General features: G+C 39.8%; 1 protein-coding gene across 1 annotated transcript in view; it reads left to right on the forward strand.

The window, feature by feature from the left end:
* Positions 1-23898, forward strand: part of LOC110797823 (uncharacterized) — a 29001-nt gene extending 5103 nt beyond the window's left edge. Inside the window, exon 2 of the mRNA XM_056839868.1 lies at positions 23401-23898. Within this exon, the coding sequence (XP_056695846.1) occupies positions 23401-23898 (498 nt within the window). The remainder of the gene's footprint in view (positions 1-23400) is intronic.
* The last annotated feature ends 2003 nt before the right edge of the window (positions 23899-25901 follow it).

Raw genomic sequence — 25901 nt, forward strand, 5'->3', positions numbered from 1 at the left:
TCCGAATAGGCAAGGGCCTAAGCTCGGGGCTCCGAATCGATTTGATCCGATTACTCAGGGATCATAAAGACATCTTTGCATGGTCAGCAGCAGATATGCCAGGGATAAATCCGAAGCTGATTTGTCACAAGCTGGACGTCAACGCTGAAGCTCGGCCAGTCAAGCAAAAAAAGAGGAACTACTCCTCGGAGAAAAACAAAGCCATCGCCGAGGAGGTGAAAAAGTTGCAGGAGGCCGGATTCATTGAACCATGCATGTATCCGAAATGGCTGGCCAACGTGGTGATGGTCAAAAAAGCGAACGGCTCCTGGCGAATGTGCGTGGATTTCACAGACCTGAACCGAGCCTGCCCCAAAGACTGCTATCCCCTGCCAAGGATAGATCAATTGGTTGACTCCACCAGCGGCCATGCACTGCTCAGCTTCATGGATGCCTTTTCAGGCTACCACCAAGTATTCATGCACCCCGATGACAGAGCAAAGACAGCGTTCATCACAAGCGCAGGAGTGTTCAACTACAAAATGATGCCTTTCGGCTTGAAAAATGCCGGAGCCACCTACCAAAGGCTAGTTGATCACGTCTTCGCCGACCAGAAAGGGAGGAATGTGGAGGTCTATGTGGATGACTCCATCGTAAAAAGCATCAAGGAGGAAGACCACGTCAAAGACTTGGCAGAGACCTTCGGAAATCTGAGGAAATACAGCATGAAGCTGAACCCAAAAAAATGCGTCTTCGGGGTGAAGTCAGGGAAATTCCTCGGATTCATGGTGAGCGAAAGAGGAATTGATGCGAACCCGGACAAAGTCCAAGCGGCATTGGATTTACCCGAGCCGAAGACCAAGAGAGATGTGCAGAGGCTAACCGGCAGGTTAGCCGCACTAACAAGGTTCATATCAAAAGCCTCGGACAAGGGAGCCCCCTTCTTCAAAGCACTGAAACCAAAGAACCTCCCCGGAGGAGAAGCAGAACCAGTCAAGAAAAAGGGGGTCCCGAGGAAAGTGGATCCCGAACTGATATGGGAACAGGAGCAAAAAGAAGCTTTTTAGCAACTCAGAGCCCACCTAGCTCAACTGCCGACACTGGCCAGACCAAAGGAGGGGGAAACCCTGTACCTATATGTCGCAGTTAGCCCTGGAACCGTCAGCGCAGTGCTTCTTCGGGAAGAAGAAAAGAAGCAACAGCCAATCTACTTCACCAGCCGAACACTCACAGGGGCCGAAACCCGGTACCCACTCATCGAGAAAGTCGCATATGCAGTAGTGGTAGCTGCACGAAAACTGAGGCCATACTTCGACTCCCACCAGATCACAGTGCTAACTGACCAACCGCTCGAAAAAGTACTCGACAAAATAGAGAGGTCAGGAAGATTGGCTGCCTGGGCCTTCGAACTATCAGAGTTCGGCATCAAATATCAGCCGAGGACAGCAATCAAAGCACAAGCATTGGCAGACTTCTTGGCCGAGTGCTCATACCAGGAAATACTGGATGATACGAAAAGCACTTGGGAGGTCTTCACTGACGGATCTTCCACAATAAACGGCTCAGGAGCAGGAGTTGTACTAATCCCCCCGACGGGGAAAAGCATAGAGTATGCATTGAAGTTCGGCTTCAAAGCAACTAACAACGAGGCCGAATATGAGGCCGCAATCGCAGGGATAGAGCTTTGTTTATCCCTGGAGGCCGAGCATGTTTGCCTCAAAACTGATTCCCAGCTTGTAGCCAACCAGATCCGAGGGGGGTATGAGGCCAAATGGCCCAGCATGACAGCTTACTTAGCAAAAATTAAATCCTTAACGTCAAAGTTAAGATCCTTTGAAGTCATTCTCATCCCCCGAGGACAAAACACGCAAGCAGACGCACTGTCAAAACTCGCAAGCTCAACACTCATCGACCTAAACAGGTCGGTCCACGTGGAGGTTCACCAAGAGAGAAGCATTGACTTGCCACCCACCACAGTATGCAGCTTACGTACCGAACCCAGCTGGATGGACGCAGTAGTTGCATACAAAGAAAGGGGAGAACTTCCCGAGGATAAGCTGCAGGCAAGAAAACTGAAAAGATTCAACAAGTGGTTCATCATCAGCGCCGAAGGAGAGCTCATGAGGAAATCATTCTCTGCTCCGCTGCTAAAATGTGTGGGTCCAACAGACGCTGACTACATCCTAAGGGAAATCCACCTCGGGATATGCGGAAACCACATCGGAGGCCGGACATTGGCACATAAAGCCCTTCGGGCCGGGTACTGGTGGCCCACTATGGTTTCCGAGGCAAAGCAGATGGCAAGGAAATGCGAGAAATGCCAAAAGTTCGCACCAGCCATCCATCAACCAGCTCAAACCCTACAATCAACACTGTATCCCTTACCATTCGCACAGTGGGGGTTAGACATCATTGGTCCCTTCCCCTCAGCGACGAACCAGAAGAAGTGGTTGATTGTAGGAGTCGACTATTTTAGCAAATGGATCGAAGCCGAAGCTGTCTCCTCCATCACCGAACCTCAGGTCCGCAAGTTCATATGGCAGAACATCATCACAAGGTTCGGCATACCAAGACTGATGGTCTTCGACCACGGGAAACAGTTCGACAACACCCCGTTGCAAAAGTGGTGCAAACAGTTCGGCATACACCTAGCGTACTCAGCAGTCTGTCACCCACAAAGCAACGGGCAAGCCGAAGCTGCTAACAAACTCATCCTCAATGCACTCAAGAAAAGAGTCGAGGACGACAAAAACAAATGGTTAGAAGAGCTACCCGGAACGCTATGGTCCCTTCGGACCACTGAGAAAGAGGCTACCGGGAAAACACCGTTCCACCTTGTATACGGATCCGAAGCTGTAATCCCTGTGGAGATCGGAACAGAAAGCCTGAGGATCCAGGCATACAACAGGTATGATGGGCTCCAAGGAGAAAGCAACAACCAACTTCTATCCGAAGCTCTCGATCTACTGGACGAAGCTCGGAACGATGCAAGGACACTCAACGCAGCCTATTTGCAGAGGGTCAACAAGCATTACAACCGAAGAGTCAACGCCAGACCCCTAAAAGTCGGTGATCTAGTACTCAGAAACGCCGCCTCGGTTCAGAAAGGACGGATCCATGGCAAACTCTCAGCCACTTGGGAAGGACCATACATCATCCATTCCGAAAAAAGGCCAGGCACGTTTATGCTGAAACAGTTAGATGGAACAATTTTGAAGAACCATTGGAATACCGATGTTCTCAAGAAATATTTTGTATGATCTCTGTCTGTAAACCAAGTAAGTTGTTTAATGAGAAGAGGAAAGCCATGGGCACCATGAGTTTCATTAAACTTATCTCTATATTTATTGTCCCTTTATATATACATGCAGCCTCGGATCTGATCAATCCGAGACTAAAAACAGGATTGACTTTGCCCATTCCTTGATAAAATGCAAGAAATGACCAAATCATACACTTCAGGGAATCGTCCAGAATCCTCGGATTCGCGGTACCCTAATAAAATTTGTTCGCAACAAACAGTCGCTCGAATCAAGTTATAAAACTCCGGCTCAGATCCACGGATCGCCGAAGGCATAACTAAGAGGCAGACTAGCGATCTCTTGCCCAGGTTTCCGAACCACAAGAGATCGGAAGAACAATCCAAACCTCTGAGCAGATCGACGGATTTGAAGAGTCTGGAAACTAAAGAGTCTCTTAGCAGATCTACGGATTTGAAGAACTCGCAAAACTAAAGAGTCTCTTAGCAGATCTACGGATTTGAAGAACTCGCAAAACTAAAGAGTCTCTTAGCAGATCTACGGATTTGAAGAACTCGCAAAACTAAAGAGTCTCTTAGCAGATCTACGTGTTAGGTTATGATACATATGACACTTATATAGATCATGCGGAAACAACCATTAACCCAGGAAACATATTATTTACACATAATCATATAGCATAATTAGATGCATACTCTTTGTTGCGTGCCCTCCCTAGCTGCGCCCGAACCGAACAAGAACAAGTCTTTTAGGACTCCAAGTGTCGTCCCTCCGTAGATAGTCCACAGCACGTCCGGATCCGCCTTAAGATTGACCAACTAGAATCGCCCTTAAGGTACTAGAAAATTTCGGCACTTTTGAGCAAGATGTGTGTTTGATTTTCTCTCAAAAAACTCACTTTTGAATACTTAAAAACTTGTATATAAATTATGACCCCTAGGCCTTTATTTATAGAGTTATGAAAAAGGAATCGTAATCCTAGTAGGATGCGAATTAATTGGAATTAGAATCCTACATGAATTCTATTTAATTAATTTATCCAATTAGGAATAGACATTTAATCATACACTGACTCTTGCAGATTCAGGAATCACGCATGAGCACAAACTCACACACACACGGCAGCCACAAGGACTGCCCATGCGTGCGAGCTGCAGCCCACGCAGCAAGGCCCACGCATCCGTGGCCTTGGCGCGCGCTGGGCTTGTGGCGTGCGTGCTTGCTGGGCGACGGCCTGGCTTCGTGCTGGGCCTTCGTCCGGCAGGCCTCGTCCGATGCTAATTCGTACGATACGCTTCCGATTAAATTTCCATTTCCGGAATCTATTTCCGATACGAACAATATTTAATATTTCCGATTCCGGAATTAATTTCCGTTTCGAACAAATATTTAATATTTCCGTTTCCGGAATTATTTTCCGATTCCGGCAATATTTCCGATTCTGACAATATTTCCGTTTCCGGCAATATTTCCGATTCTGGTAATATTTCCATTTCCAACAATATTTTCCGATACGTACCATGTTTCCGTTTCCGGTAACATCTACGACTTGGATAATATTCATATTTCCGATACGATCCATATTTCCGTTTCCGGCAATATCATCGTTTCCGGAGTATTCATTTCTTGCCTGTGACGATCTTAGCTCCCACTGAAACCAAGATCCGTCGGTTCCGAATATTCATAGATGGAGTATTTAATGCCATTAAATACTTGATCCGTTTACGTACTATTTGTGTGACCCTACGGGTTCAGTCAAGAGTAAGCTGTGGATTAATATCATTAATTCCACTTGAACTGAAGCGGCCTCTAGCTAGGCATTCAGCTCACTTGATCTCACTGAATTATTAACTTGTTAATTAATACTGAACCGCATTTATTAGACTTAACATAGAATGCATACTTGGACCAAGGGCATTATTTCCTTCAGTCTCCCACTTGTCCTTAGGGACAAGTGTGCATTTCCTAATTCCTTTGTCGCTCGATGCTTGCTCTTGAACATAAGGTAAGAGTTGTCATCCTTATTATGTCCAGAGGTGTTCCTCGGTTTCAGAGTTCAACTGATCAAATAAACAGATAATCATAGCCTATGATTCATCCGAGCACGGCCATGCATTTCACAGTTTCTAGCTCTCCGAGTGGCCTTGTACAACTTTTAAGCATCTCATCCCGATTTATGGGAGGACAATCCCAATCTTGCGATCTTGAGATTAGACTTCGTTTGATAGGTGATTACCTGAGCGTTGCCTTTATAGCCTCCTTTTACGGTGCGACGGTTGGTCAACGTCAAAGCAACCAGTTCTCAAACAAGTAATCTCAAATCACTCAGGTATTGAGGATTTAGTGTCTAATAATTTAATGAAATTTACTTATGACAGATTTTCATCTCTTACAGTAAAGTTTCATAGGTCTTGTCCGATACTAGTCTTCCCAAAGTAAGTATCTATGCAAATGATTATGACATTGCCATGTCCACATAGTTCAAGAAACAGAACTACTAGTCATCTTGCACTCTAATCGTCTAGCGTTTTCTATGCGTCCAATTTTATAGAAAACTCCAATTAGGGACCATTTTCAACCTTTGACATTCAAGTTCACTTGATAGACATTTCTTAGTCACAGGACTGGTCCTGACAGTCTATCTTGAATATATCGTCAAGTTGAAGGGACTCATCATTTAATAAACCACAAATTAAATGGAAAAATGAATTTCTTTCATTTATTGTGAATGATTAACCAATAATGTTTTACAAAGATTTAAACTCTAAAACTTTAAAACATTAAACAGAGACATCAAAGCCATTCTCCAATATGCTTGATTCCCATAGCTGCAGTGTGCGAGTTGTGCTTCGCTTGCGGCAGAGGTTTAGTTAATGGATCTGATATGTTGTCATCAGTTCCAATTTTGCTTATCTCGACTTCTTTTCTTTCAACGAACTCTCGTAGAAGGTGAAATCTACGAAGTACATGCTTGACTCTCTGGTGGTGTCTAGGCTCTTTTGCCTGTGCAATAGCTCCGTTATTATCACAATACAGGGCTATTGGTCCTTTAATGGAGGGGACTACACCAAGTTCTCCTATGAACTTCCTTAGCCATATAGCTTCCTTTGCTGCTTCATGTGCAGCAATGTACTCCGCTTCAGTTGTAGAATCCGCAATGGTGCTTTGCTTAGCACTTTTCCAGCTTACTGCTCCTCCGTTGAGGCAGAAGACAAACCCAGACTGTGATCTGAAATCATCTTTGTCGGTTTGGAAACTTGCGTCCGTATAGCCTTTAACAATTAATTCATCATCTCCACCATAGACCAGGAAGTCATCTTTGTGCCTTTTCAGGTACTTCAGAATGTTCTTGGCAGCAGTCCAATGCGCCTCTCCTGGGTCTGACTGGTATCTGCTCGTAGCACTGAGTGCGTACGCAACATCCGGGCGTGTACATATCATAGCATACATTATTGAACCAATCAATGATGCATATGGAATCCCATTCATTCGTCTACGCTCATCAAGTGTTTTTTTGGGCACTGAGTCTTGCTTAGAGTCATTCCATGAGACATGGGTAGGTAGCCTCGCTTGGAGTCCGCCATCTTGAACCTATCAAGCACCTTATTGATATAAGTGCTTTGACTAAGTCCAATCATCCTTTTAGATCTATCTCTGTAAATCTTGATGCCCAATATGTACTGTGCTTCTCCTAGATCCTTCATCGAAAAACATTTCCCAAGCCAAATCTTGACAGAGTTTAACATAGGAATGTCATTTCCGATAAGCAATATGTCGTCGACATATAATACTAGGAAAGCAATTTTGCTCCCACTGACCTTCTTGTATACACAAGATTCGTCTGCGTTCTTGATGAAACCAAAGTCACTGACTGCTTCATCAAAACGTATATTCCAGCTCCTGGATGCCTGCTTCAATCCGTAGATTGATTTCTTTAGCTTGCATACCTTTTTAGCATTCTTTGGATCCTCAAAACCTTCAGGCTGTGTCATAAACACAGTTTCTGTTAAAACGCCGTTTAAGAAAGCAGTTTTGACATCCATCTGCCATATTTCGTAATCGTAATATGCAGCGATTGCTAACATTATTCGAATAGACTTTAGCATTGCAACTGGTGAAAAGGTCTCATCGTAATCCACACCGTGGACTTGCCTGTAACCTTTTGCAACCAATCTAGCTTTGAAAACTTCAAGTTTCCCATCCTTGTCCTTTTTCAGTTTGAAAACCCATTTGCTTCCAATGGCTTGGTAGCCATCTGGCAAATCGACCAAATCCCATACTTGGTTTTCAGACATGGAGTCTAATTCAGATTGCATGGCTTCTTGCCATTGCTTGGAGCTAGGGCTCGTCATAGCTTGCTTGTAAGTCGCAGGTTCATCACTTTCAAGTAATAGAACGTCATAGCTCTCGTTCGTCAAAATACCTAAGTACCTTTCCGGTTGAGATCTATATCTTTGCGATCTACGCGGGGTAACATTTCTAGATTGACCATGATTCTCACCAGATTCTTCTAAAGATCTCTGAGTTTCATCCTGAATGTCATCTTGAGCATTCTCTAGAGTTTGTTGTTCGACTCGAATTTCTTCGAGGTCTACTTTTCTCCCACTTGTCATTTTGGAAATGTGATCTTTCTCCAAAAAGACACCATCTCGAGCAACAAACACTTTGTTCTCAGATGTATTGTAGAAGTAATACCCCTTTGTTTCCTTTGGATAGCCCACAAGGATACATTTGTCAGATTTTGGATGAAGTTTGTCTGAAATTAATCGTTTGACGTATACTTCACATCCCCAAATCTTATGAAAAGACACATTTGGAGGTTTTCCAAACCATAATTCGTATGGAGTCTTTTCGACAGCTTTAGACGGAGCTCTATTTATAGTGAGTGCAGCTGTATTTAGTGCATGTCCCCAAAATTCTAATGGAAGTTCGGCCTGACCCATTATTGACCTGACCATGTCTAGCAAGGTTCTGTTCCTCCGTTCTGACACACCGTTCCATTGTGGTGTTCCAGGAGGAGTCAATTCTGATAGAATTCCACATTCTTTCAGATGGTCATCAAATTCATAGCTCAGATATTCACCGCCTCTATCAGACCGCAGTGCCTTAATCTTCTTGCCTAATTGATTCTCTACTTCACTCTGAAATTCCTTGAATTTGTCAAAGGATTCAGACTTATGCTTCATTAGGTAGACATAACCATACCTACTGAAGTCATCAGTGAAAGTGATAAAGTAGCTGAAACCACCTCTAGCATTTGTACTCATTGGTCCACATACATCTGTATGGATTAAACCCAATAGTTCATTTGCTCTTTCTCCAACTTTAGAGAAAGGTTGCTTTGTCATTTTGCCAAGTAAACATGATTCGCATTTACCATAATCCTCTAAGTCAAATGGTTCTAGAATTCCTTCCCTTTGAAGTCTTTCTAAGCGTTTCAAGTTTATATGGCCTAATCGACAATGCCACAGATAGGTGAGATCTGAATCATCCTTTTGGCCTTTTTGGTATTTATGTTATATACTTGTTTGTCGTGATCTAATAAATAAAGTCCATTGACTAATCTAGCAGATCCATAAAACATCTCTTTAAAATAAATCGAACAACTATTGTCTTTTATTATAAAGGAAAATCCCTTAGCATCTAAGCAAGAAACTGAAATGATGTTTTTAGTAAGACTTGGAACATGGAAACATTCTTCCAGTTCCAAAACTAGCCCGGAGGGCAACGACAAATAGTAAGTTCCTACAGCTAATGCAGCAATCCGTGCTCCATTTCCCACTCGTAGGTCGACTTCACCCTTGCTTAACTTTCTACTTCTTCTTAGTCCCTGTGGATTGGAACATAAGTGTGAGCCACAACCTGTATCTAATACCCAAGAAGTTGAATTAGCAAGTATACAGTCTATAACGAAAATACCTGAAGATGGAACGACTGTTCCGTTCTTCTGATCTTCCTTTAGCTTTGGACATTCTCTTTTGTAATGGCCTATTCCATCACAATAAAGACAGCTTGATGTGGACTTGTCCTGCTTTGATTTAGCATTGCCCTTGGACTTTCCACCTTTCTTGAATGGTCTCTTTCTAGCCTTGAGTAAATCTTTGGCTTCACAGTCCAGTACTATTTCAGCCTTTCTGACAAGGTGAATAAATTCTGCAACTGTTTCTTCTCTTGGTTCACTTAGGTATAGTTGCTTGAAGCGACCAAACCCACTGTGTAGTGAATTGAGCAAGACAGAGACTGCCATCCTTTCGCTTATTGGTGTTCCTAGTAGACTTAGGCGATCAAAATATGAACACATAAGATCCACATGGAACCTCAGTGGGACGCCTACCCTCTGTTTAGTGCGAAGGAGCTGAACATGTGTTTCTTGGACCTCCATCCTATAACACCTGTTGGGAGAACTAACCTTTAGACCAGACATTGATTCAATCAACTCATGGACGTTCAGGTCCCTGTCCTCCGTACTTCCACGACAGATATCCCTCAGATTCTTGATGAGCGTAAAAGGTTCATAGGCTACAAACCTTCTAGCCCAATCATCAGGGATATTGTTCAGCATGAGACTCATAACCTTTTTGAGATCCGCATCCCAGGCGTAAAATCTCTCAGGGGTCATGTCTCTGGCATAGTAGCTTGGCATGGGATGTGACAGTACATACTCAAGTCCATTGAGTTTGACTATTTCAACTAGCTTAGCTTCCCATTCAAGAAAATTTGTCAGGTTCAGCTTGACCATAAGCTCAGAACCCATGATGATGTTTTGATTGTTGTTTGCCATATTAAAACTACAATTGAAAAGAATAAACAAATAAATAACCATTCACAGTTTCTCTTAATAAACTTAAATTCTAGCATACATGCATAATTCAATGTTTATTAAGCATTTTATTCAAGTTATGTGTTCCGGCAGGTGTGAATAAAATGATTCCAAGATCCTAAAATCATTGAAGAACTAAGCACAGTTTGTCGACTTAATCCTAGAACATCTTAGGTAAGCAAAAGCCTTTTGCTAATAGTCTAGAAACTATTCTTGGTTGATAGGTACGTCTAAGAACTTATTAGGTAAACCTATCGAATTTGCCACGACATAAAAGGACTCCTTACTTATATCGTTGAGTTTCACCAAAACTAACATGTACTCACAATTATTTGTGTACCTTGCCCCTTTAGGACCAATAAGTAACACCTCGCTGAGCGAAAACTATTACTAGATTGATGTAAAGGATATCCAAGCAAGTGTATATTTTGGCATGGCACCTTTTAACTCAATTTTTAAGTTTGGAACTTAAGGCTCTTACTATGTTGGTTAGATTTTAAGTGAACTAAAATCCTTAATCATGCAACATAATCAAGCTTTTGATCTCATGCATTTTAAGACATATTTAAAGCAATAAATAACTTAAAACATGCATAAGATATTTGTGATCTAGTATGGCCCGACTTCATCTTGAAGCTTTGACTTCAAAGTCCGTCTTGAAAATCTCCGTGGGAGGCACCATTTTCTTCAAATAGGATAAGCTATAACTAATTACAACTATTTGATGGTACGCAGACCATATTTGAATTGAAAAATAACTTTGGTGCTTTAGACCAATTACATTCAAATTAATGGTACGCAGACCATATTTTCTATCCTATTTGGGCCATACTAGTCACTTCATAACCTGCAAAACAGTACATATACAATATATACCATTCACCCATTCATTATCATGAATGGCCCACATAGCTGGTTAGTAAAACACATTATGCATCACGTAAACATTTGCAGCAATTAATCAAGGTCACCAATAATCTACCAATTATTCAGTCCTTATTAATTCTAATCGAGTTGTTTTAACCTTAAGGATTTGTAGACCTAATCAAGAGTTTATGACTAAAAAAGCGCTCCCACTCAAACCAATAAATTCATATGCTTTACTAATTTTAAACATAAAATTGTATTTCTAGTCTAACCGGAAACATACAAATTTAATTAAAATTTAAAGCTCATATAAATTTATAATTGAATCCAAAAATTTAATTTAATTTCAGTCGCATTTAAATTAATTCATGATTTTAATTTTAGTAAAATAATTAGAATAAATTCCATTTATTATAATTATAATATTCAAAATTAAAATCCAAGAAATTAATTCAAATTATTAATTTTAAAATTAATTAAAATTACGTGAACTGAAATTTTCAAATTAAACATTCAAAACGATCTAATCGAAACGCAAACACCCTACGCGTTGCACGCCCATGGGCCGTACGCACACAGCCATTGCTGGCCATGTGCGCGCAGCTCATGCGCTCGTCGCATAGCTGCTGCTGTCCTATCGCAAGCCTCCGCACAGCGCCCCATCGCACGCGAGCTATCGCTCGCAGTGCGCGCGCGAGATCGCTCGCTGGGCGCGCTGGCTCGCTCGCTGGCGCGCGAGATCGCTCGCTGGTGCGCGCGAGCCATCGCTCGCTGGCGCGCGAGATCGCTCGCTGGTGCGCGCGAGCCATCGCTCGCTGGCGCGCGAGATCGCTCGCTGCGCGCGCGCGAGCCATCGCTCGCTGGTGCGCGACATCGCTCGCTGGGCGGGCGACGTCGCGCGCTGTGCGCGCGAGTGATGTTGTGCGCAGCGCTCGTGGCACGCGAGCTTGCGCTCGCTGCGCGCGAGGCTGCGCGCACTTGTGCGAGGCAGCGCGCGTTGTGGCGCAGCTCGCTTGCTGCCCACACGCGACTGCCTTGGCTCGCCCCTCGCCCATGCCCATACGTTCATTGCTCGTGGCACACGACACAAGGCAGGGCTGCTGCCTTGCGCTCGTGCACTACGCCCTTGCTCATTGCATTCGTGCCGCACGGGCGATGAGCTCCCTTGCTCGTCGTCGCATGCCCGCATTATACAACACCCCTTAAGGGTAACACGAAGCGTCCATTGCTTCGTGCGTGCAAGTTATTTGAACGAATCGCATAAAATTTAAAATTTATATTTAAAATTAATGACAAATTAATAAATATTATTAATTTCATAATTTTAGGGCGAAAAATCGAAAATTTATTATCCAATTGATTTCCGATTGTTATGGATTCAAGTCTAGGTCATAAAAATTTAAAATTTATCGTAAATTTACAATTTTTATGGTGGTTTTTAATCATAGGTTTCTAATTAAATTACAATTAATTATGAAAATCAAATTAATTCTAAATTATTCTAATTTTCAACAAATTAATCATAATTACAAATTAGATTGCATAATTAACAAGACTAGGCATTCAAACTTGTTAAACATATGCAGTAGGTCAATCAAAAATTCAAGATTTATCAACAAGAATCGCAAATATTTAATTTAACATCTTAAATTTACGAAATTTTGCATTCGAAAAACTAAAACCTTCGAAAAGTCATAGTTAGGCTTCGAATTTGAGAATTCTGGGTTCGGCAGAAAAATACTATTTTTGTCAAAATTTTAGAATGCCTTTTACATGCGGAATTGACACAAAAATCACTCAATTCGGATGAGTAACGAAGAAACTGCCGAAAAACTGCGTACATATAATTAAATAAACGCAATTTGCAATTAATTAACAATTACGAAAATTAATCACCCCTTTTAATTCTTGCAAATTTGTAATATTTAACCATGTTCATGCAATTTAGATTATGAAAATAATAAGGGGCTCGTGATACCACTGTTAGGTTATGATACATATGACACTTATATAGATCATGCGGAAACAACCATTAACCCAGGAAACATATTATTTACACATAATCATATAGCATAATTAGATGCATACTCTTTGTTGCGTGCCCTCCCTAGCTGCGCCCGAACCGAACAAGAACAAGTCTTTTAGGACTCCAAGTGTCGTCCCTCCGTAGATAGTCCACAGCACGTCCGGATCCGCCTTAAGATTGACCAACTAGAATCGCCCTTAAGGTACTAGAAAATTTCGGCACTTTTGAGCAAGATGTGTGTTTGATTTTCTCTCAAAAAACTCACTTTTGAATACTTAAAAACTTGTATATAAATTATGACCCCTAGGCCTTTATTTATAGAGTTATGAAAAAGGAATCGTAATCCTAGTAGGATGCGAATTAATTGGAATTAGAATCCTACATGAATTCTATTTAATTAATTTATCCAATTAGGAATAGACATTTAATCATACACTGACTCTTGCAGATTCAGGAATCACGCATGAGCACAAACTCACACACACACGGCAGCCACAAGAGCTGCCCATGCGCGTGCGAGCAGCAGCCCACGCAGCGCGGCCCACGCATCCGTGGCCTTGGCGCGCGCTGGGCCTGCCTTGCGGTAGGCCTGGGCGCTGCCTTGGCTGGGCTTGTGGCGCGCGTGCTTGCTGGGCGATGGCCCGGCTTCGTGCTGGGCCTTCGTCCGGCAGGCCTCGTCCGATGCTAATTCGTACGATACGCTTCCGATTAAATTTCCAGTTCCGGAATTTATTTCCGATACGAACAATATTTAATATTTCCGATTCCGGAATTAATTTCCGTTTCGAACAAATATTTAATATTTCCGTTTCCGGAATTATTTTCCGATTCCGGTAATATTTCCGATTCTGACAATATTTCCGTTTCCGGCAATATTTCCGATTCTGGTAATATTTCCATTTCCAATAATATTTTCCGATACGTACCATGTTTCCGTTTCCGGCAACATCTACGACTTGGATAATATTCATATTTCCGATACGATCCATATTTCCGTTTCCGGCAATATCATCGTTTCCGGAGTATTCATTTCTTGCCTGTGACGATCTTAGCTCCCACTGAAACCAAGATCCGTCGGTTCCGAATATTCATAGATGGAGTATTTAATGCCATTAAATACTTGATCCGTTTACGTACTATTTGTGTGACCCTACGGGTTCAGTCAAGAGTAAGCTGTGGATTAATATCATTAATTCCACTTGAACTGAAGCGGCCTCTAGCTAGGCATTCAGCTCACTTGATCTCACTGAATTATTAACTTGTTAATTAATACTGAACCGCATTTATTAGACTTAACATAGAATGCATACTTGGACCAAGGGCATTATTTCCTTCAGTCTCCCACTTGTCCTTAGGGACAAGTGTGCATTTCCTAATTCCTTTGTCGCTCGATGCTTGCTCTTGAACATAAGGTAAGAGTTGTCATCCTTATTATGTCCAGAGGCGTTCCTCGGTTTCAGAGTTCAACTGATCAAATAAACAGATAATCATAGCCTATGATTCATCCGAGCACGGCCATGCATTTCACAGTTTCTAGCTCTCCGAGTGGCCTTGTACAACTTTTAAGCATCTCATCCCGATTTATGGGAGGACAATCCCAATCTTGCGATCTTGAGATTAGACTTCGTTTGATAGGTGATTACCTGAGCGTTGCCTTTATAGCCTCCTTTTACGGTGCGACGGTTGGTCAACGTCAAAGCAACCAGTTCTCAAACAAGTAATCTCAAATCACTCAGGTATTGAGGATTTAGTGTCTAATAATTTAATGAAATTTACTTATGACAGACTTTCATCTCTTACAGTAAAGTTTCATAGGTCTTGTCCGATACTAGTCTTCCCAAAGTAAGTATCTATGCAAATGATTATGACATTGCCATGTCCACATAGTTCAAGAAACAGAACTACTAGTCATCTTGCATTCTAATCGTCTAACGTTTTCTATGCGTCCAATTTTATAGAAAACTCCGACTAGGGACCATTTTCAACTTTGACATTCAAGTTCACTTGATAGACATTTCTTAGTCACAGGACTGGTCCTGACAGTCTATCTTGAATATATTGTCAAATTTGAAGGGACTCATCATTTAATACTAAACCAAGATTAAATGGAATATGAAAATACATTTCATATATGATAAATGTTTAACCCCATTGTTTTACAACCATGGGCCTCGAACCCATCTTTAAAACATTTCATGGAATTCAAAGCTATGCTTGATTTCCAGTGCTACAACATGAGTGTTGCTTCTCACTTGTTGCATAGGTTTAGTTATCATGCTTTGCCAATCTTAATATCCTTTTCATCGAATGTTCTTCGAGATATGATGATAAGATCTTTTCGAGTTTGTTTATTATGTGATCTAGTCTTTCTTACTTCGATGGTGGTTTTACTCATTTTGCAATGAAGAACCATCAAGTTAGCAGACGTTTTTCTTGCTTCAAGAGTGGTTCTACGCATTTTTCAATGAAAAACCATCAAGCCAGCAGATAGGTGATCTACCCAAGTTCAGTGAAGAACTTTAAACAACCCTGTTTTATTGCTTCTTAGGCAATAATTACTTTTACTTCAACTGTATAGGTTGCTAGTGATGCTTTGTTTGGATTTACCTATCCAAGCAGTTCATAGATATGTGGAAGACTCTCCAACTATATCTTAGAACATAGAAATTATTATTCTAATTTCCCACGCAACAACTCATGGTTTCCAATCCATGTTGCCATTTCAAAACACGATGCTCTATAGCTCGTCCTTATCAATGGTTAACTCCAAAGGGTCTTGCTTGATCCTTTGCTAGTGTTTATGCGTGTAGCATCAATTTTTAGTATATCTTTATTTCCTTGAATCAAGAACTATTCCTATGTACCTTTTCAAGTACCATAAGTATTCTTGATCTCAATCTAGTTGATCTTCACTTAGATCAATAGAGATTGGTATATGTTCGTCATGCCTAAAGTCATACGATACGTTTTTGGCGATCCTCATATTATATCATACATGATAAATTCTTTTGCAGAATAATTCTCAATTGAATTCTATTCATGTAACTTTAGCTTATTCAATTTCAGTAGATACTGAATCCAGCTAAATTCTTTGACATAAAATATAGGTGAAGAATCTCATTAGATTCTTTGATGTTAACTTAGTAAATGCTTATACATAGTTCAAACATTCTTTACTTAGATTTATTCATATGGGTCGAATATCTCCAATGGAGTCTTTCGTGTTTGATTTAGTAAATGCCATTACTTAATCCAAAACAATATCATAAGATTTTTGTAAATAGATCTTAATACCCAGTATGTACTAAGTTTCGCCATGGTCCATCATTGATGAATAATTTCAAATCTAAGTAATTAGCATTTGAATGTTATTTCACAATAGAGAGATATGTGTGTGATACACATAGGACCAATTAAGTTTTACGTACTCCCACTAAACTTCTTATATATCTATAAGAATCATGTATATTTTATGAAACTAAAATACTTATTAGCTTCACTAAAATACAATTCCAATTTCCAATTGCTTGCTTAAATCTGTACTTAGATTTTATAAGCTAGCTTTCCTTTTCAAGCATTTATTTGGATCCATAAATCCTATGACATACCATGTACATAGTTTCTTCCAACATTTGACTGAGGAAGATGTTTTGTCATCCAATTGCCATATGTACCAATATGCAATCATTGCTTGAATTATAGACTTAAGCATTACGATTTTGCATGAGGTTTCAACACAACCCACATCGTGAATTTGCTTGTAACCTTTAGCAATTAATCTAGCTTTGTGTGTGAACACAATTTCATGTTTGATGGTTTTTATCCTTAAAACAAACTTGCAACCAATAGGTGTGAAACTATTCTTGCAAATCAACAAAATTTCAATTTTGTCATCAAAACATTGAGTATGTTTTATGGCCTCTGACCATTTAAAACATTTGAGTCTATATATGGCCTCTAACCATTTTAGGGAATCTGGGTTTCGTCATAGCTTTCTTACAGGTCACAAACTCATTAATCTACATGATAATAGTTTGACTGTAAGTTGTAGGTTTCTTCACTATGTAATAGAAGAATCGCATAGCTTTAGTGACCTGAACTCCATGTTTCTTCACTATCCAATAGAAGAATATCATAGTTCCAGTGACTTGAACTCTATGCCTACTTTGGGTATAGAACATCAAACAAATAGAATATCAACAGCCACTTGAAAGTCCTTTGAATATTCTGTTCTCTTGAAGCACTTGTAAAGTCTTCTAAGAGATGTCTATTCTTTAAAGCCACTTCTAAAGTCCTTAAAGAATAAGTTCGGATTTTCTGAAGCACTTCGAAAAGCCTCCGGAATGTCCGTTTATGTTTGTTGTTTGTTCGCCTCGAAGACTTTCGAGGTCTATTTTCTCCCACTTGTCATTTTGGAAACGAATCTCCAAAAGGACATTATTTCGAGCAAACAAACATTATGTTCTCAAAAATTCGTGGTAGAAACAATACCCTTGTGTCTCATTTGAATAAATCACAATGAAACATATTTCTATACTTGGGCCTTAGTTTGTCGAATGACAAACACTAAGCTCCCACTGAGTTTTGCAACTCTCTAGATATATTTTATGAAAAGTTATTCTAAAACTACTTTTCAATAGCTTTGACGAATTTGGTTTAGTTTGGTGGTAGTTGAGAATTTTGTTTTAGAAATTATAGGAAAAGTCTTTATGATTCATCATTGATCGAATCAAGTACTAATTGACTTCGATTATTCCAACGTAGATATGCCATATCTTATGGACCTAGATTGTGAAATTACAACACACAATAATTGATGATCAAATTTGGTCTCAAGTAATCATCAACATGATCTAACCTAGATCTTTATGATTTCTTGCCAAGTGGATTTTATACTTCTGAATCTTGGAACTACCCAAACAGATTCAACTTATATCACATTTGAGTCAATAAACCTATATTCACTCAAAACCATAAAGTCATAAAATCTTTCTTTAGCTTTGAACTCTATCGTCTAGGCGTTCTAACAATAGTTCATATCTTTTGTTACTTTCAACAAGTAAGACTAGCTTGTCTTAAGTTGATCTAGAAATCAACCAACTTTCAAAAAGTCCATCAAAATAGAGCTTATGAATGTTAACTTGTTGATATGGTCTAAGCAACAATGCCAATGGTTTGATTTGAACCTAGTAAAGTTCTTTAAAGAGTTGTTTTTAATCAAGCATATTGACTCAACCTGTAATTGACCATTTCATTCAAATAAACAAACAAACAAGCATTGTTTTTGTTCTTCTGAATGTGAGTCTTTCTGTGTTTGAAGCAGAAATTTAGGTATGCTGATTATGGAACAAAATAGCCATTTAGTTCCAGCCTTTGAAAGGACTTAAAACAAACTAGATGACCCTACAACTAATGTAGCATTGCCATGCTTCATTTCCCACTTGTAGGTCATTAGTGTAGCCTAGCTTCCATTGTTTGAGTTATTACCGAAGTAAGAACCTCAAGCGGTATATGATACCAAGGAAGTTTGATTGCTAGGTCACTTCTCTTTAAACATAAACTTATAGGTAGAAACGGAATCGTAAATTCCTTTCATTTGTTCCTTTGTTTTCCTATTTCTTGTACCCTTTCTTATAGTCTTAAGAATTGAATTCTTTAGTGTTGACTTTTATACTTTGTTAGACATGTCCAATGTCACCAACAAGGTTCTTTACCATTTTAATTTATGTTGAATATTTTGTTTCAACTAGATGATCTTACCATAAGCTTCTAAAGTTCTCTAAGCATCGATCTATTCGAATGTCTAGGGACTAGACTCATTCGAGAATTAAATGGACAAAGATATTAGGTTGTTAACCATTGGTAAAGCTGAGCGTATTAAACTCAATGCTTTATGATCTCAAAACTACATTGTATTTTGAATTCACAAGCACCAATTGGTTTGCCATTCGATTTTGATATTCGAAAACAACCATAAAAGGTCGCTAAAAGAAACGTACATTTTAAATTGCTACTTTCTCTCATTTCCGTGAATCGTTCTTCGATTCACTACCAATCGAGGAAATTTACTGTTACCTTTCTAAAAGGATTTATTGCAGTGCAAGATATTTAATTATAAACAATAATTAAAATATACATTGAAGCATGCAAAGTCTAAACATTTATCATGAATAATAACTTGAAATTAAAGCAACCATGCAATTCAAACAAGTTATTAGCATTTTATTCGATTTTATTGTTCCGGCAGGTGTGAATAAAATGATTCCAAGATCCTAAAATCATTGAAGAATTAAGCACAGTTTGTCGACTCAATTCTAAAACATCTTAGGTAAGCAAAAACCTTTTGCTAATAGTCTAGAAACTACTCTTGGTTGATAGGTGCGTCTAAGAACTTATTAGGTAAACCTATCAATTTTGCCACGACATAAAAGGACTCCTTACTTATATCGTTGAGTTTCACCAAAACTAACATGTACTCACAATTATTTGTGTACCTTGCCCCTTTAGGACCAATAAGTAACACCTCGCTGAGCGAAAACTATTACTAGATTGATGTAAAGGATATCCAAGCAAGTGTATATTTTGGCATGGCACCTTTTAACTCAATTTTTAAGTTTGGAACTTAAGGCTCTTACTATGTTGGTTAGATTTTAAGTGAACTAAAATCCTTAATCATGCAACATAATCAAGCTTTTGATCTCATGCATTTTAAGACATATTTAAAAGCAATAAATAACTTAAAACATGCATAAGATAAATGTGATCTAGTATGGCCCGACTTCATCTTGAAGCTTTGACTTCAAAGTCCGTCTTGAAAATCTCCGTGGGAGGCACCATTTTCTTCAAATAGGATAAGCTATAACTAATTACAACTATTTGATGGTTCGCAGACCATATTTGAATTGAAAAATAACTTTGGTACTTTAGACCAATTACATTCAAATTAATGGTACGCAGACCATATTTTCTATCCTATTTGGGCCATACTAGTCACTTCATAACCTGCAAAACAGTACATATACAATATATACCATTCACCCATTCATTATCATGAATGGCCCACATAGCTGGTTAGTAAAACACATTATGCATCACGTAAACATTTGCAGCAATTAATCAAGGGCACCAATAATCTATCAATTATTCAGTCCTTATTAATTCTAATCAAGTTGTTTTAACCTTAAGGATTTGTAGACCTAATCAAGAGTTTATGACTAAAAAGCGCTCTCACTTAAACCAATAAATTCATATGCTTTACTAATTTTAAACATAAAAATGTATTTCTAGTCTAACCGGAAACATACAAATTTAATTAAAATTTAAAGCTCATATGAATTTATAATTGAATCCAAAAGTTTAATTTAATTTCAGTCGTGTTTAAATTAATTCATGATTTTAATTTTAGTAAAATAATTAGAATAAATAAAATTTATTATAATTACAATATTCAAAATTAAAATCCAAGAAAATAATTTAAATTATTAATTTTAAATTTAATTAAAATTACGTGAACTAAAATTTTCAAATTAAACATTCAAAACGATCTAATCGTAACGCAAACACCCTACGCATTGCACGCCCATGGGCCGCTCGCACACAGCCATCGCTGGCCATGTGCGCGCAGCCCATGCGCTCGTCACATAGCTGTTGCATCTCCATCGCAAGCCATCGCACGCTGTGGTGCTTGCTGCGCGCGCGCCAGCGCTCGTCGCACGCGACCCCTCGCTCGCTGGGCGCGCGACATCGCTCGCTGGGCGCGCGACATCTCTCGCTGGGCGCGCGACATCGCTCGCTGCGCGCGCGACATCGCTCGCTGTGCGCGCGAGCCATCGCTCGCTGTGCGCGCGAGCAACGCAGGGCGCAGCGCTCGTGGCACGCGAGCTTGCGCTCGCTGCGCGCGAGGCTGCGCGCTCTTGCGCGAGGCAGTACGCGTTGTGGCGCAGCTCGCTTGCTGCCCACACGCAACTGCCTTGGCTCGCCCTTCGCCCATGCCCATTCGTCCATTGCTCGTGGCCCACGACACAAGGCAGGGCTGCTGCCTTGTGCTCGTGCACTACGCCCTTGCTCATTGCATTCGTGCCGCACGGGCGACGAGCTCCCTTGCTCGTCGTCGCATGCCCGCATTATACAACACCCCTTAAGGGTAACACGAATCGTCCATTGCTTTGTGCGTGCAAGTTATAGGAACGAATCGCATAAAAAATTTAAAATTTATAAAATTAATGACAAATTAACAAATATTATTAATTTCATAATTTTAGGGCGAAAAAATCGAAAATTTATTATCCAATTGATTTCCGATTGTTATGGATTCAAGTCTAGGTCATAAAAATTTAAAATTTATCATAAATTTACAATTTTTATGGTGGTTTTTAATCATAGGTTTCTAATTAAATTACAATTAATTATGAAAATCAAATTAATTCTAAATTATTCTAATTTTCAACAAATTAATCATAATTACAAATTAGATTGCATAATTAACAAGAATAGGCATTCAAACTTGTTAAACATATGCAGTAGGTCAATCAAAAATTCAAGATTTATCAACAAGAATCGCAAATATTTAATTTAACATCTTAAATTTACGAAATTTTGCATTCGAAAAACTAAAACCTTCGAAAAGTCATAGTTAAGCTTCGAATTTGAGAATTCTGGGTTCGGCAGAAAAAAACTATTTTTGTCAAAATTTTAGAATGCCTTTTACATGCGGAATTGACACAAAAATCACTCGATTTGGATGAGTAACGAAGAAACTGCCGAAAAACTGCGTACGTATAATTAAATAAACGCAATTTGCAATTAATTAACAATTACGAAAATTAATCACCCCTTTTAATTCTTGCAAATTTGTAATATTTAACCATGTTCATGCAATTTAGATTATGAAAATAATAAGGGGCTCGTGATACCACTGTTAGGTTATGATACATATGATATTACATAAATCATGCGGAAACAACCATTAACCCAGGAATACATATTATTTACACATAATCATATAGCATAATTTAGATGCATACTCTTTGTTGCGTGCCCTCCCTAGCTGCGCCCGAACCGAGCAAGAACAAGTCTTTAGGACTCCAAGTTTCGTCCCTCCGTAGATAGTCCACAGCACGTCCGGATCCGCCTTAAGATTGACCAACTAGAATCGCCCTTAAGGTACTAGAATTTTCGGCACTTTTGAGCAAGATGTGTGGCTGAATTTTTCTCTCAAAAACTCACTTTGAATACTTTTAAAACTCGTTATAAATTGTGAACCCAGGCCACATATTTATAGGGTTATGGAAAGGGAATTGGAATCCTATTCAGATACAAATTAATTAAACCTAGAATCCAACAAGAACTCTAATTTAATTAATTTATCAAATAGAATTAGGAATTTAATCATTAACCGAACTCTGCACGTTTTAGGAAACGTGCACGAACACAAACACTTACGCACACACACACACGGCAGCCTCGATGGGCCGCCCATGCGTGCGTGCGAGCAGCAGCCCACGCAGCGAGGCCTGCGCGAGCCACAAGCCCACACAAGCACCCGCGCGCGCTGCGCGCGCTGCCACGGCCTGCTGGGCCTGGCCTTGCGCTGGGCCTGGCCTGGCTGTTTGTGTGGCGCGCTTGGCTTGCTGGGCGACGGCCTGGCTTCGTGCTGGGCACTCGTCCGGCAGGCCTCGTCCGATGCTTATTCGTACGATACGCTTCCGATTAAATTTCTGATTCCGGAATTCATTTCCGATACGAACAATATTTAATATTTCCGATTCCGGAATTAATTTCCGTTTCGAACAAATATTTAATATTTCCGTTTCCGGAATTATTTTCCGATTCCGATAATATTTCCGATTCTGACAATATTTCCGTTTCCGGCAATATTTCCGATTCTGGTAATATTTCCATTTCCGATAATATTTTCCGATACGTACCATGTTTCCGTTTCCGGCAACATCTACGACTTGGATAATATTTATATTTCCGATACGATCCATATTTCCGTTTCCGGTAATATCATCGTTTTCGGAGTATTCATTTCTTGCCTGTGACGATCTCAGCTCCCACTGAAACCAAGATCCGTCGATTCCGAATATCCATAGATAGAGTATTTAATGCCATTAAATACTTGATCCGTTTACGTACTATTTGTGTGACCCTACGGGTTCAGTCAAGAGTAAGCTGTGGATTAATATCATTAATTCCACTTGAACTGAAGCGGCCTCTAGCTAGGCATTCAGCTCACTTGATCTCACTGAATTATTAACTTGTTAATTAATACTGAACCGCATTTATTAGACTTATCATAGAATGCATACTTGGACCAAGGGCATTATTTCCTTCAGAAAACCCTCTCCACCTTTCATGCGAATAATTTTCTATTGCAACAGCAATACCGAGAGAGGGGCTTTAAGAGATATTCTGAGCTGATTTCTCTATTGTTGGTTGCTGAACAGAATAATGATCTTCTGTTAAAGAACCATAATCTTAGACCAACTGGGTCTATGGCATTCAATGAAGCGAATGCCGTTGAAAGCTCAAACCCACATGAGGCAAATGTTGCCCATAGAGGTGGACGTGGAAGATTTAACCACCGCGGTAGAGGACGCGGAAACCACCATGGCCGTGGTCGTGGTCGTGGCAGGGGTTATCTGGGCCCTAGAAATAATAATCACAAAGGGCATCAACAAGGAAATCAAAAGCACACCCCCTCAAAAGAGAAAGACACATGTTTTAGATGTGGCATGACTGGCCATTGGGGGAAAACATGCCGTACTGCAAAACATTTGGTAGATCTGTACCAAGCCTCCATAAAAGGCAAAGGAAAAGTTGCTGAGGCAAATTATGTAGATGAGGAAAATCCCTCAGGGCCAAGCTTTGATGTATCTGATTTCTTCAATGATAACCCTGACAGTGTTAATGATCTGATATTTGGGGATAATAGTAACATATAAATACTCCATCTAAACTATGTCATGTATCGTTTTTTTTTATATATTTTTCGATTACCTTGTTATGAATTTCTAATTTTCATGAATAAAGTATTTTATTATAATCGTTTCTCTAAACTAATTGCATATTTATTTATGAAGATATGAATCTACCTGAAGTTGATTCAAAGTACCAATGTCTTCTGGACAGTGCAGCAACACATACTATCTTAAAAGATAGGAAGTATTTTTCAAAACTAACAATGTACCAAGCAAATGTCAATACAATTTCCGGGACAGCAAAGCTAATAGAAGGATCCGGAAAAGCTTGCATTGTGCTCACAAATGGAACAAAATTGACTATTAATGACGCTTTATATTCGAGTAAATCTCGAAGAAATCTCTTAAGTTTCAAAGATGTGCGTCAAAATGGATATCATCTAGAAACAATGACAGTGGATCAAAAAGAATATTTATGCCTCACGGCAGAAAAATGTGGCAAGAAACATATTTATGAGAAATTGCCAGCATACTCTTCAGGGCTATATCGTATGGATATACGGCCAATTGAAATAAATATGATATCTAACAAGAAGTTAGATAACAAGAATTTGCTTACATTATAGCATGACCGTTTCGGTCATCCTGGAACAGGAATGATGCACAAGATTGTAGCAAATTCAATCGGGCATTCAATAAGGAATGTTAAAATACCCCGATCAAATGAATTGACATGATCTGCATGCTCGCTTGGCAAACTGATTATAAGGCCATCCAAAAACAAAATTGCCACTGAATCTCCATCATTTTTAGAAAGAATTCAGGGAGACATCTGCGGGCCAATTAATCCTGCAAGTGGACCATTCAGATATTTTATGGTATTGATCGATGCTTCAACACGATATGATGGTCACATGTGAGTCTCTTGTCAAGTAGAAATGTTGCATTTGCAATTCTACTTGCCCAGATCACCAAATTACGAAATCCATTCCCAGACCACACAATAAAGAAAATAAGACTCGACAATGCTGGGGAATTTACATCCCAAACTTTTAACGATTATTGCATGTCGATTGGGATTGTTGTTAAACATCCAGTGGCTCATGTACATACACAAAATGGTCTCGCTGAGTCACTGATCAAGAGGCTACAATGGATTGCAAGACCATTGTTAATGCAATCAGATCTGCTCTAATCATGAACCAAGTAGCCATGATTAAACTCTGTTGGAAAATGCATAGTGCTGACAACTTAGCCATCAACTTAGTTAGAGAAAAATATGTGTCTAATAGAGCTTTTCCTGCCTCTTTTAAGACTGGGTCCCATATATGGAAAAATATGGGTAAAGGGTGGAACCTGTACAACCAACTAACTGGGTGGTGTATAGAAAATGGGGAACAGATTAATCTGTGGAATGATAACTGGACTGGGAAAGGATCTCTGAGGTCAATCATTGCTGGACCCCTTAACAGAGGTGAGGAGGACCAAACTCTTGACTCAATTATCCAAAATGGCCAGTGGAAACTGAATGAACTAGCTGCCCTTTTGCCCACTGACTTAGCTAACTGGATTCAGGCCATACCTCTGCCTAAATTTGGTTGTGACACTCCTTTTTGCAATTTATCCCAAGGCCTTCACTTTGACTCAAAAACTGCCTACAATCATATTTGGAAAAATCAATTTCCCAGATCAGTTCAAAGTAAAAAATGGAATGCAATATGGAAAGCTAGATGTCCCCCAAAAATCAGAATGTTTATTTGGCTCTGTATATGGGATAGGCTGCCCACTGCATACCATCTAGCTAGCAGACAGATTATCCCTAATGCCCAATGTAAATTTTGTCCTAATGTCCAAGAGGATCAGGAACATCTCTTCTACGGCTGCCCTAGGGCAGTTGAGTTCTGGTCAAAAGTCAAGTTTATCCCCAAAGTCAGATGCTCCAACTCAGATTTTCAAAATTGGTTCATGGAAAATATTTCTGAAAATAAAAATGTAGATGAGTTAGACATAGAACATGCAACTGTTTT

This window comes from Spinacia oleracea, chromosome 3, assembly GCF_020520425.1.
Source record: "Spinacia oleracea cultivar Varoflay chromosome 3, BTI_SOV_V1, whole genome shotgun sequence".
Lineage (NCBI taxonomy): Eukaryota > Viridiplantae > Streptophyta > Magnoliopsida > Caryophyllales > Amaranthaceae > Spinacia > Spinacia oleracea.